The sequence below is a fragment of the Pipistrellus hanaki genome (genome assembly GCF_964339955.1).
Source record: "Pipistrellus hanaki genome assembly, chromosome: 15".
Taxonomy (NCBI): domain Eukaryota; kingdom Metazoa; phylum Chordata; class Mammalia; order Chiroptera; family Vespertilionidae; genus Pipistrellus; species Pipistrellus hanaki.
Window position 1 is genome coordinate 48,433,916 of NC_140517.1, and position 13,402 is coordinate 48,447,317.

General features: G+C 43.2%; 2 protein-coding genes and 1 pseudogene across 7 annotated transcripts in view; 2 read left to right on the top strand and 1 right to left on the bottom strand.

The window, feature by feature from the left end:
* Window positions 1–13,402, bottom strand: part of LOC311633819 (cullin-2-like) — a 392,353-nt pseudogene that overhangs the window by 314,743 nt on the left and 64,208 nt on the right. The window lies entirely within an intron of this gene.
* Window positions 1–13,402, top strand: part of LOC311633407 (uncharacterized protein) — a 40,994-nt gene that overhangs the window by 17,867 nt on the left and 9,725 nt on the right. For 2 of the 3 annotated variants that reach the window (XM_084906064.1, XM_084906066.1), the window contains exons 1-2: window positions 10,226–10,393; window positions 11,390–11,673. The exons of the other annotated variant lie outside the window; for it this stretch is intronic. In XM_084906064.1, the coding sequence (XP_084762190.1) occupies window positions 11,659–11,673 (15 nt within the window). In that variant the 5' untranslated portion in view covers window positions 10,226–10,393; window positions 11,390–11,658. Of the gene's footprint in view, window positions 1–10,225; window positions 10,394–11,389; window positions 11,674–13,402 lie in introns of those variants that run through there. 3 annotated transcript variants of the gene reach the window in all.
* The window catches only part of LOC311633330 (zinc finger protein 560-like), a gene marked incomplete at its 3' end in the record, with an annotated part of 186,707 nt that overhangs the window by 8,928 nt on the left and 164,377 nt on the right, over window positions 1–13,402 (top strand). Inside the window, exons 4-5 of one of the 3 annotated variants that reach the window (XM_084905848.1) lie at window positions 4,208–4,281; window positions 5,083–6,623. The exons of the other annotated variants lie outside the window; for them this stretch is intronic. Of the exons in view, the coding sequence (XP_084761974.1) occupies window positions 4,208–4,281; window positions 5,083–6,312 (1,304 nt within the window). Of the gene's footprint in view, window positions 1–4,207; window positions 4,282–5,082; window positions 6,624–13,402 lie in introns of those variants that run through there. 3 annotated transcript variants of the gene reach the window in all.

A 13,402-nucleotide genomic window follows, 5' to 3' on the forward strand; every position in this document is an offset into this window, starting at 1 on the left:
ATATTTTAAGGTTATAACAATATATACTGAGTTTAGATTATTGGATTATTAGATTTAGATCATAGATTATTATGATTTCTGAACGCATAATAATCTGGCCACTCAGTGTATATCCTATATAATAAAAGGCTAATATGCAAATTGTCCCTTTAACCAGGAGTTCGACCTGCAGGCAGGCTGGCCAACCATCCTTGTCCCCTCCCCCTGGCTAGGCTGGCTGGATCCCTCCCATGCACGGAATTCATGCACCAGGCCTTTGATATACACTGAGTGGCCAGATTATTATGACCACCCCATCAGTACTTCATTGGGTCACCTTTTTATTGTGGCGATTCTTCTTGGCACTGACTCTATGAGATGTTGAAAGTTGATGCAAGGAATCTGACACCATGCCTGATGAATAGCACTGTCCAGTTCTGTGAGATTTGATAGTTGTGGAACCAGCTGCCTTATGGAGGGGTTTCAAGAACATGAGGGAGACTTTACCATGTTCTTGCCACTAAGTTCTTAATGGGCTCTCTTGAGTTCACCAAGTCACAAAAATAAAAGGAACACATTAAAACCAGTTAGGGCGATGATTCTCTTTCTTCACTGATGTTTCTCTCTCTCCCTCCCTCTCAGAAACCAATAGACATATTTACAAAATAAAAAATTTGTCATAATTCATTAAAAATTTTGATTCAGGGAAGCTAACAAGCATGTGGAAATATGAAAAAAAACAAAAACAAAAACAAAAAAAACAAGGGACTCTTAAGACACTAATAAATCGACCTTTAAGGGGACCCCCATAAAGACAGGTTCAACCCCTGGTCGTTGATTTGACTTGAACAAGGGTCCCAGGTTCAATTCCAGTCAAGTGCATGTCCCTTGGTTGCGGGCACATCCCCAGTGGAGATGGTTCCTTCCGACAAGACAATGGGCCATGCCACGGTGCTCGTATTGTGCGGGAGTGGTTTCAAGAACATGAGGGAGACTTTACCTTGTTTAGGTGGCTCCCTCAATCACCAGATATCAATCCAATTGAGCATTTGTGGGACGAAGTTAAAACATCAATAAAATATATTTTTAAAATATATATATTATTGATTTTTTACAGAGAGGAAGAGAGAGGGATAGAGAGTTAGAAACATCAATGAGAAACATTGATCAGCTGCCTCCTGCACACCCGCTACTGGGGATGTTTACATAGTTTTTGGATTTTGCTGTTCTTTTATAATATATATATATTATTTGATTTTTCACAGAGAGGAAGGAAGAGGGATAGGAACATTAATGAGAGAGAAGCATCATTCAGCCGCCTCCTGCACACTCCCCACTGGGCTTTTGCCCGCAACCAAGGTACATTCCCCTGACCGGAATCGAACCCAGGACCCCCTCTAGCCCACAGGCCAACACTCCATCCACTGAGCCAAACCGGTTAGGGCGGATTTTGCTGTTCTTAATTTAATTCTGGGGCTCACTTTTACTCCAGAACCATAATTACCATATTACCTTTGTAATACATAGTTGTATGCAATTCATGAAAGCAATAGTATTCCATCAGACTCTGTTCACCCGGAGTTTAGGGGAAAAAAGATTGTTCGCACACATTTTATTTTATTTTACTTTTTAAAAATATATATATATATTTTTTTTAACTTTTTTTTTCTTTTTTTTATTAAATTATTATCTGTGTACATATTTTAACATTGCCCCCCTAAAAATTTATTTTATTGATTTTTTACAGAGCGGAAGGAAGAGGGATAGAGAGCTATAAACATGGATGAGAGAGGAATATCGACCAGCTGCCTCCTTCACACCCCGCACTGGGGATGTGCCCACAACCAGTGTACATGCCTGTGACCGGAATCGAACCTGGGACCTCTCAGTCCGCAGGCTGATGTTCTATCCACTGAGCCAAACTGGTTTCGGCTGTTCGCACACATTTTAAAACCAATCTCATGCTATTTGCTAATGCATGGTTTCAGTGTAAGTTCTTATATGTCTCTTAAGTCTCATCTTGAGTTCCAAAGGTAGTTCTTCACAGCCCAGCTTTGCCTGGCTGGAGCTGAAGATTTTTTAACTTCATAGTGAGCTCCCTGTTGCCAGTTATTTTCAGTTTGCCTTGAAAGAAGGTCCACTGGGGATAGAGCGTCGGCCTGCGGACTGAAAGGTCCCAGGTTCAATTCCGGTCAAGGGCATGTACCTTGGTTGCAGGCATATCCCCGGTGGGGGTGTGTAAGAGGCAGCTGATCGATGACTCTCTCTCATCGATGTTTCTAACTCTCTCTTTCTCTCCCTTCCTCTCTGTAAAAAATCAATAAAATATATATTTAAAAAAAAAAAAAGAAAAGAAAGAAAGAAGGTCCACTGGAGATTCATTTACCGGTCATTAAAGCCATCCAATCCAAGTTGGCTATTGTGATTGTACAGCCTTCTTATCTGAGCCGGGAAGCACTGATCCTTTGCCAGTTTTCACATCCGCCCAGTGGCTTCTTCACCCCAGGGCCGTCCTTCACCTTGAAGGCAAAAATGCCACAAACTGTTCCCCTTGCTCTTCTAGCTTCTTCTTATTTTCCCCAAACACGAGATTTGCCTTAAATCCTTCAACTGCAGCGCTGGTTAGAACAGCTCCAATTTGATGAGTTCTGGCAGCCCCCGGAACACCCACCTTAGAGATTGTGACCTCTACAGCTCCTCAGAGGCCTAGATTATGCTGCAGAGCAACCTTTGCACCGGGAGCTTGCCTTTTTTCTACTGTATTTTTGCATTCCAGGATTGAGTTGTTTGTTTGTTTGTTGTTTGTTTTAATATATTTTATTGGTTTTTTACAGAGAAGAAGGGAGAGAGATAGTTAGAAATATCCATGAGAAAGAAACATCGATCAGGTGCCTCCTGCACACCTCCCACTGGGGATGTGCCCACAACCAAGGTACATGCCCTTGACTGGAATGAAACCCGGGACCTTTCAGTCCACAGGCTGACGCTCTATCCACTCAGCCATACTGGTTTCGGCAGGTATTGAGTTTTTTAATGTCCCACTTCGGAGTGGTTTTTTAAAAATATACTTTCTTTCGCCCTAAATGGTTCAGCTCAGTGGATAGAGCGTTGGCCTCCAAACTGAAAGGTCCCAGGTTGGATTCCGGTCAAGGGCATGTACCTTGGTTGCTGGCACATCCCCAGTAGGAGATATACAAGAGGCAGTTTATTGTTGTTTCTCTCATCAATGTTTCTCACTCTCTATCCTTCTTCCTTCCTCTCTGTAAAAAATAAATATATTTAAATACATATATATATATATATATATATATATATATATACACACACACACACACACACACACACACACACACACACTTTCTTTCTCATTGTATTTTTATTTTGGTCATAACATTTTCCTGATATAATATAGTAGTCATTCTTTTCTACATTTTCTTTTTAAGATATTTATTTTTCTTTTTTTTTTTCAGGTAATTAATGTATTTTCATTGATGTAGTTCCAGTTTATTACATATATTTTGTGTTTCTGATGGGACACTTTCTTTTTCTTTGCTTGACTTGAATCTTTTGTTGAGATTCAGGAATTGTAAACACGAAGGCTTTTGAACATGCTGTCTCTAGGAGGAAATAAATCATAACCATCTTTGGCACAAATTCTACTTTCGGTCAACACTGTTTTCAGGATCTGTGTTCTCTGTTTGGTTCTCTGTTTCATTTCCCAGGTGAAATGTTCTCTGTGTCTTTCTCAGGCCCATCTTTTCAGGCTTCATATACATCTTCAGTACCGCAGTCTTTGTGGGGCTGGAACACTTTCTCACTGTTTTTTTTTAGCAGCCACTACAGGATACTCACCCGTACTGCCATTCTGTGCTCACTCTGTGTCATGCACATCAGACACATGTCTCAAGATGCTTCAAAACAGGGAGATCATTGAACATGCCGTTCTCATCTCTCTCTTTCTCCAGTGAAGAACCTGGGAATTGGGAGTATTTTTATAATATTGCCATGTGTGCCAGGGGGTTTAATTAAGCAGGTATCATTGGCAAATGTAAGCAGCTGTTTGTCCCACTTTGATATGACTTTTCCTCATTGTACCTATTTTAAGCTTTTTTTTTTTAATTCTTCACTTGCATTTGGAGTACTCAGAACTGTCATTTGCTTAACACTTGCTGGTCAGTTGAAAGTATAGTCACCTCGTTGTCAAAACCTGAAAATTTATTTCTTTCAGCTATCTCATCTGAAGATGACCAGGCCTTTTTGCCAAAGCCCGGACTACATGATGTATTCTCTGACATAATACTGGTAAGATATTAAAGATAGTTGCTTTCATAATATACTCTTAATGAGAGCCTTGGGATTTGAGAGTTGATGAGAGGAGAAAATATTAATATAAATAGAACTAACCTGGCATAATTATTAATAATAAAATTCTTGTTACCTAAAGAGGTCAAGCATATTATGCATTTGAGAAACCTGCCACTTTAAAGTCAGTTACATTGGCAGATCAGTGTGTTCCTGCACATGCAGGTAGAAAACAACTTTTTATTGTTACGTATCCTTGGAAAGGGTATCTGAAGAAAACTAGAAACTCAGTCTGTGGTGTGGATAATCATTTAATTGTTTAAAGTGTATGGTGGTATTAATTGTTCAGTCAATCCTATCTAAAATTTTGATATTTATAATGTTCGGTACTTATGCAATTTAAATGTGCTCAATTTTGCAATATTTTTTAAAATACATTTTTTATTTCAGAGAGGAAGGAGAATGAGAAGAATATCAATGTTGAGAATCATTGATTGGCTGGCTGCCTCCTGCACACCCCTCACTGGGGATCGAGCCCATAACCCAGGCATGTGTCCTGACCAGGACTCAAACACTGAGTCATGCCTCCTAGGCATTTGGCAATCTTTTAAACAAGGATTCATTATTCTTCCTCTGACAATTAAAATTTTATTTTTGTCTATAATTTTTATAGATTGGGAATGCTTTTTTTGCACAACCATCTTGGTCTAATGAGTATCACAAATGGTTCTTACACAAGTGAACATGTTTAATGAAATTATAGCTTTCACTGAAATCCTTTCTATCTTTCATTATCACCAGAGTACATATCCTGAAGACAGAAGTTATCAATGGAACGCGTATTGGAAAAACTTTAAGAAAGAGTCATATCGTAATAATCATTGGAAAAGTGAGCTTACAGAAGATCATTATGAAAGTGGAAAACTCTTTGACCAAATGTCCAATCACAATATACATCAAGTTATTCCAATTGTGGAGATGACACTCGAAGGAAGTAAATGTGTCCAGTCTTTTCAGGAATTGTCAAGTTGCACCGAACAAGAGGGTATTCATGCTGGGCAGGAGGCTTACAAAGGGAATGCCTATGGTAGAATATCCAGTCAGATATTTAATCCAAATGAACTGAAAGAAATCCATGGTGAAGAAGAACCGTATGCATGTAAAGGTTCTAGTAAAACATCTAATTGGCTTTCAGGTTGTACTCTAAATCAGAAATTTCATACTGGAGAGAAGACTTACCCATGTAAAGCATGTGGCAAAGCCTTCAATCACTCCTCACACCTTAATCGCCACCAGCGTATTCATACTGGAGAGAAGCCTTATACATGTACAGAATGTGGCAAATCCTTTGGGACGTCCTCACAACTTATTATGCACCAGAGAGTTCACACTGGAGAGAAGCCTTATAAATGTAGGGATTGTGGCAAAGCCTTTGGGTGCTCCTCAGGCCTTACTAAGCATCAGAGAGTTCATACTGGAGAGAAGCCCCATATGTGTAGAGACTGTGGGAGAGCCTTCAGTGAGTCCTCAGGCCTTAAGCGACATCAGAGAGTTCATACTGGACATAAGCCTTATAAATGTAGAGAATGTGACAAAGCGTTTAGCCACTCTTCATCTCTTACTTCTCATCAGAGAGTTCATACTGAAGAGTGGCCTTATAAATGTAGAGAATGTGGCAAAATTTTAAGTAAGGCCTCAACCCTTACTGAACATCAGAGAGTTCATACTGGAGAGAAGCCTTTTAAATGTAATGAATGTGGCAAAGCCTTTAGTCAGTCCTCAGGCTTTAATAAACACCAGAGAGTTCACACGGGAGAGAAACCTTATAAATGTAATGAATGTGGCAAAGCCTTTTGGAATTACTCTGGCTTTACAAACCATCATAGAATTCATACGGGAGAGAAACCTTATAAATGTAATGAATGCGGCAAAGACTTCAGGGAGTCAAGAAAGCTTACTCGCCATAAAAAAATTCATACTCGTGCCCTAGGCGATTTGGCTCAGTGGATAGAATATCAGCCTGTAGACTGAAGGGTCCTGGGTTCCATTCCAGCCAAGGGCACATGCCCAGGTTGCGGCCATGATCCTCAGGGATATGAGGAAGGGTGCAGGAGGTGGCTGATCACCTAGTCTCTCTCATCATTGATGTTTCTATCTCCCTCTCCTTTCCTTTCTGAATCAATAAAAATAAAAAAGTTGCAGGTTTGATTCATAGTGTAGAAAGTCCCGGATTGGGAGTGTGATTCCTGATCTGCTCAGGTGGTGGTCCGGAGGCAACCAATAAATGTCTTGCACATGGGTGTTTTTATCCATTTATAATTTCACTATTTAAAAAAAACAAACGTTTAAAAATTGTTTCAAAGACAAGTTTCCCAACTCCCTGCGGCCCCAGACAATTGCCCTGCCAGCTGGATGCACCTGGGTGTATGAGCTTATGTGAAAGCAGCAGAGAAGGGCTCAGCCACCATGGAATTGCATGAAAAGATGAATTTTGGATGATTTAAGCGGTTAAACTTAGAGGTGTTTTATTCTACAACAAAGACGTTCAAAGTGAAAAGAGTTGCTAAGATTGAGGTGCTCAGTAATAAAAACCTACTGAGTGACATGGCCTTGGGTCTGGCGGATGAATAGAGACTGGAAGCAGACTTAATGGACAGGTACATGGCAAGGGGACAATAATTGAAAGAACTGGAATTGAAGTCAGAAAGCTTGGGAAATCAGGTTTTGATTAAGGGAAAAGTTGATCTAAAGTAGAGGTCCCAGTTCCTACATGGTTGCTTCAGCCTCACTGCCAACATCTGCCTTCCTATACCGCATGAAGCAGAACCACCTGGCCTGTCCACAGGCTCATAATAAATATTGAATTATTATTGCATTAATGGAATCAGTTTTGAGGTGGATTATATAACATAATGAACTTGAGATGCTGAGTTAAGGACTGAAATGTGTCCCCTTGGATATTTTGAAGCCCTAACACCCAATGTGTCTGTATTTGGAGATAGAGGGTTTAGGGAGGTCATTAAGGTTATATGAGGTCACAAGAGTGGGGTCCTAATCTGTTAGAATTGGGGTTCTTATAAAAGGAGGATATAGAATAACCTGTACATGTGCTTGGAGTTTCATTTGGATAATGTCAAGAAAAAAGAGCTCAATGTGCTTCTGAGCTAAGTCAGCAATATTTTTGATGTGTTTAATTTTGGAATAGATGTTACATTAAAATGCTTCATTAAGCCAAAACCGGTTTGGCTCAGTGGATAGAGCATCGGCCTGCAGACTGAAGGGTCCCAAGTTCGATTCTGGTCAAGGGCATGTACTTTGGTTGCGGGCATATCCCCAGTGCGGGGTGTGCAAGAGGCAGCTGACTGATGATTCTCTCTCATCGATGTTTCTAACTCTATCCCTCTCTCTTCCTCTCTGTAAAAAATCAATAAAATATATATTTAAAAATAAATAAAATGCTTCATTAAATAAAATGTTTTAATTTAAAAAAACCGTAAGGAAATTTAATTCAAGTGTTGGACACAACATTTGTCTTAGTAATGCAGTTTATCACAATGTTCTTTAAAAGGTTTATTTTAAAGCAATGCTGTTGTCCTAAATACTCACGTCTTGATCATCCAAATCTCATATCCCAGGTCGTGTCCCTCTGAAAGACTGGAACTCAACACTGTTGAGTCTTATTCACCCTGGGGAATGAGGAAGGGGGCAGGGAGGCTGCTGGTCTCAGTATGAAATTACCTATCTACCCAGGGACAATTTTGTTTCTTCATCCTCACATAGAACATTGCAGTTTTTTTTTGGTGGTGGTGTTTAACGAAAGTGCTTACCTGAATTCCAATTTCAAACATGTTCCTGGGTTTACGGCCCTCCCCACCTCCAGCCCCTCGCTGAGGTCCAGTTCCTGCAGAGTTACTTCAGCGTCATTACCAACAAGTGCCTTCATGGCTGGGGGATGGAGGGACAAACTAGCTCCTGTCATAACCCTTTGTAATTGTTATTTTCCAACACACATGGAAATCTTTGAGTGTGTTTATAATAAATATTTGAAGCTAAACGTGTGAGTCACTGACTTCAAAAACCTTCACCATTGGAATGGAGAGGGATGTGGACAAACATATCACTGCCAGAGAGTGTTTCATTCCATTATCAGTTTTAAGGAGGAAATCCACAGGCATGTCGGAAAGTTGGAGACCACATTTAACACATCATTTCTGGAGTTCGCATTTGCCCCTGTGGATTGAATCCTCTCCCACCTGCTGGTTGGGAGCACTGACAACTTGAAAATAAATATTGATTACTGCACATGCAAAACATACAAAGCTCTTGCTGGCACCTATTACAGGGTGCTTTAATTATATAACACTGAACTATACTATTTTGACATATATTTTTTGTAGTAATGTAATTACTGCACAAATCTTTCTTCTAATTTGAATAAGCAAGAATCCGGACCACCAGTATTCTTATAACTCTGTTTTAAATATTGTTGATTTTAAAATTGTTTTGTTTTCCAAATATAAGGAGACCTTAACAGGACACATTCTACATTAATAGCAGTGTCCCATTAACTAGGTTATAGGGACTACTAAAGTCAAAATATTCATTTAAAAATGCCTTACCTCTCATGTTGATATGTAAAATTGATACTTTATTCCATTTTATTTCTGAGTAGTAGTCCATAGTATAAGTATAAATATTGCAGTTTGCTGTTCTAACCACCTATTGATAGGGCACCTAGACTGTTTCCTGTATGAATTATGAATAAAGGTGCTATATACATTCCTGAGAAAAAAAATAAAAATAAAAAAATAAAAATGCCTTCCCAGACGATCAGTGAAGCTTAGAGTGCTTTATGAAGCTGCTTTTCTGGGATCATTTGCTGCATGTGAATTTATTGTCCAAAACTAGTAGTTGCACCATAGCTGTAAAACATTCAACTTGCAAGTTATCCATGACCTGAAACTGTGAAAATGTGTTAAGGGTCTTATGGCCAAAAAGTAAATGTTACTGGGGGGGGGGAAAATAAAAGCCTCATGAAATCGCTCTTCAAAATAATAATAATAATAATAATAATAATAACAACAACAACAACAACAATAAATAAAAATGCCTTCACAGAACATTTTAAAAACCAAAATTTACAACCAGAAATTTTTTATCCCTTGAGAAATGCATAAATTTCTTTCCCACTGTTGGGTGGGACCTAATCTCATCAGGTGCCTAACGATGAATGGATATCTGGGTCTGTCTCTGAGACCCCCATCCACCTGTTTCCCTAACTCAAGCTGCCTCTCCATTCAGATGGGAAGACAGGGAGGGTCTGAGAGAGCAGGCTGCTCTCCCCCTTCCCCCTCCTCACTGAGGGTTTAAAGATCCAGGAAAATCAGAGGCAGAAAGTTTCTGGTTTCAAACCCAATCTGCCCGCCTTTAATTCTCTGTGAGAATGTGTTACCAGCCTGTGAAGATCCTGGGGAAGACACCTCCCTGGGAATGTGCAGCTGAAGGGCAGGCCAGCCAGTAGCTCTGAGCACAGCCTCTGGGATCTGGAAACTTCTGTGTGAATTCCAGATTCCTCCTCCCCTCTGTATGCTTCTGCCACAGCTGCCCTTACTCGCTGGCACCCTAACAGAAGAACAGCCCCTCCATGTGGGGGGCCTTGTATCATCAGAGGGCACCCGGCCCTCTCCTCCCTTTGAAGAAGCAAAATCACCGCCCTCTCTGCTCCTGTCTCTTCTCTCCTTGTGAATCCTGTCACAGCCGCGCCACCAGCCAAACCCCAACAATGACGGGAACTCCCCCAGGAAGGGCTGTCCCTGTGGGAGGAGGGGCGGGGCCCAGGCCGCCCCCTGGCCCGCCCCGCCCCCTCCCTCTGTCCCCGCCCAGGCCTGGCCCCGCCCCCACCGCGGAGCCGCTCTGCTCAGGCCCCGCCCCCGCAGGGAGGCGCATGCGCAGTCCTGGCGCCGGAAGCGGCTGCGGAGGGGCCGGTGGCGGCTCCCTGAGGCGGTGTCTGTGCTTTAAAGCCGCTGCTCCCGGCCCCTCCCCGCAGGGCGGGCTGAGGGCGCTGCGGGCGCTGAAGTCCGTGTGGGAGCCCCGCCCGGAGCCCCTCCCGGCGGTGAGTGCGCGTCCCGGGGGCTGCGCAGTGGAGGCGCGGCGTTCCTTTGGGGGAAACTGAGGCCCGGTCCGCGGTCTGTCCGCGCCCGCCGCGTGGTTTTCCCACCGAAAACCGTCCCCGGGGCCGCCGGTGCCCCCGCGGGGCTGGAGGTCTGGTCAGTGGTTCCCGCCCTTTGCCCTCCCCCGCCCGGCGCTTCCCGCCCAAAGAGCCCGGATGGCCCCGGCCTGGGGGTCTGCGCCCGTCCTCCTGGGCCCCCCATTAATCAGGTCTGAGTGCCAGGGGGCCAGGGCCATGGGGTGGGCTCGGGGAGAACGCGGTGTCCCCGGAAGAGGGACCTGCCCCAGGGAGGGCTTTGTGGGAGCGGTGACTGCGGGGCGGGGGCTGGGCTGGGGGGCAGGAGAGGGAGGGGAGACAGACCCGGGGAGGAGGGCGGGGAGGGGGCCACAGAGGATGGGGGAGCAGAGGGGGCGCAGCACGGAGGCAGCCAGCTGTGGGGAGCAGCACAGACTGTACCAGGCAGCAGCGGGGACACGGGCGCGGGGAGGGAAAGGCTCAGACGTGCGTGGAGATGGGAGCAGAGAGACGAGGAGAGAGAGCCCCAGAAGGGAAATAGGTTTCAGGAGTCTCATGGTCCAGGTGTAGGGACAGAGAGAAAAGGGGGGAAAGATTTATTATTAAAAAAATAACTTCATTGTTTAAAACTAAAATAAACACACAAATAAATAAAGGGAGGGGTAATTCTTTCTTGAAAACCTGCACATGTACAAGGTTGTGTTGAAAACTCCAATCCGACTACCCAGAAGTCTCAGGTGTTCTGGGTCTGATGTCTGTAACCAGTGCTACTGAAAGCAGCTCTGGGAGTCCCTTGTAGGCCCCAGGAGGGAACTACCCAAAGATTCCGTCATGGGCCCCAGGGCAGGCATATTAAAAGAAGCTAAGGGGTATGCCATTGGGTTTGGGAGTTCAGCAGAGCAGTACATGTTCTCTTTACTGTAGGAGTTTGTAGAAGTTTTGGAAGGACAAACATGAAGACAGATGAAAACACCTCACAGTGTGGTCTCCATGTGGGAGCTCATTGTTCCTGACTTGCTCCTGTGATCAAGGATAAGAGAACTTGGCCTTTTTCTATTTCCATGTCCTTCTGACTGTGAGTGTGAGGTGAGCTGATTAACAGGCTGTGTGGTCACCTTTGAAGGCACATTCTGTGACTCCTCAACACAGTATCACCTGAGGAAACAACCCAGACCCCATCAGGACCAGGACCAATGGCTGCTTGTCAGGTAAAAGATGTGTCTTGAATTAGAGGCTGTTTGCTTTTCCTTGAACATCTGTTGATATATTTATTTTTCCCTTCACAAAGCTGTGTCCTCTGTCCCCTCTGCTGCCTGTTACAGTCTGTCCTGTTACCCAGAGCTGGCTGACTCCGTGCTGCTTCTCCCTCTGCTCTGTCATCCCTAAATCCCCCTTTCTGTCCCTGCACTCCCCCAATTATTTTCCTCAAACCAGTCTCTCTAAAGTGTCTCCCCCATTTCTGTTCACCAGGGCCACTTTCCCTCTCAGTCTCCTTCATCTCTCTGGGCCTCTATGTCTCCTCCATATTTCTGTACTTTTAATGTTCCTGTATTTCCAAGTTGTTTTCCTTTCCTTATTTCCTGTTTTCTTTTTTATATTTTTTATTTTTGTTGACTTCAGAGAGGAAGGAAGAGATAGACAGAAAGAAAAAAAACATCAATGATGAGAGAGTGTCATTGTTAGGCTGCCTCCTTTACAACCCACTGGGGATCTAGCTCACAACCCAGGCATGTGTTCTTGACCAGAATTGAACTTGGGACCCTTCAGCCCACAGGCTGATGCTCCATCCACTGAGACAAACTCGGTAGTGTTGTTTTCTATTTTCTTTCGATAGTCATTGTCAGCAGTTTCTATATTTCTCTGTCTCTTTTTTAACTTATGTGTTTATTGAGTTCAAAATGGGAAGGAGAAGAGAGACAGATAGAAACATCAATGAGCAGAGAGAATCATTGATCAGCTGCCTACTGCATTCCCCCCACTGGGAACCCAGTGTGAAACCTGGAGTGTGACCTGACCAGGAATGGAACCCTGCCCTCCTGGTTCTGAGGTCAAAGCTCTATCTCTGAGCATCACGGGCTGGGTAATAATTCTCTCCTTTTTCCCAGAGCCTTCTCTGCCTTCATTTTATGCAGTCTCCATAAGGTCAGGAAGCATTCCCACTTTTTATTTTTTATTTTCATTTTTAATATATATATATTTTAAACAGAGAGGAAGAGAGAAGGATAGAGAGTTAGAAACATCGATCAGCTGCTTCCTGCACCCCCCACACTGGGGATGTTCCCGCAACCAAGGTACATGCCCTTGACCGGAATCGAACCCAGGACCTTTTAGTCCACAGGCCGAAGCTCTATCCACTGGGCCACACTGGTCTCGGCGCATTCCCACTTTTTAATGACTTTCAACTCCCCAGGACATCCCTTTTGTGACACATGTCTGACGTTCCTATTGTGATGGGTTCTGAGGCTCTAGTATATTGAAGAAGGGAAATGTAGGTTTTAGGTTCAAGAGGCTGCAGCATCAGCTCTTGATCAGGGGTAAGAAAATGTACACTTTACTGCTCAGGATTGCTCAGCAAGTTTTGAAAGAAGGATAAATAGAAAATAGAAGACACTTGCTCACTAGATTAGTACAAAGCCTTGATAGTTAAATGTATTGTTAGCTTACAGAACACGAAAGGTACCCCTGGACTGATACTTGCAAAAATTAATGTTTGTTTGTGATAATTTCCACATAAATATTTCTTTATTGCGGTATTTTTGCAGTAATGTCATGGCAATGATGACCTGACCTTTCGAGTGTGTGCCTCAGTCACTTGATGGCCATTGTCTCAGTCCACCTGATATTCAGGTGGCATAAGTGCTCTCCTCAGTATAGAGTTCATAGTCTCCCTTTCTCAGGAACAAGGAGATAGTAGCGATTTAATGAATGTTGTGCAAA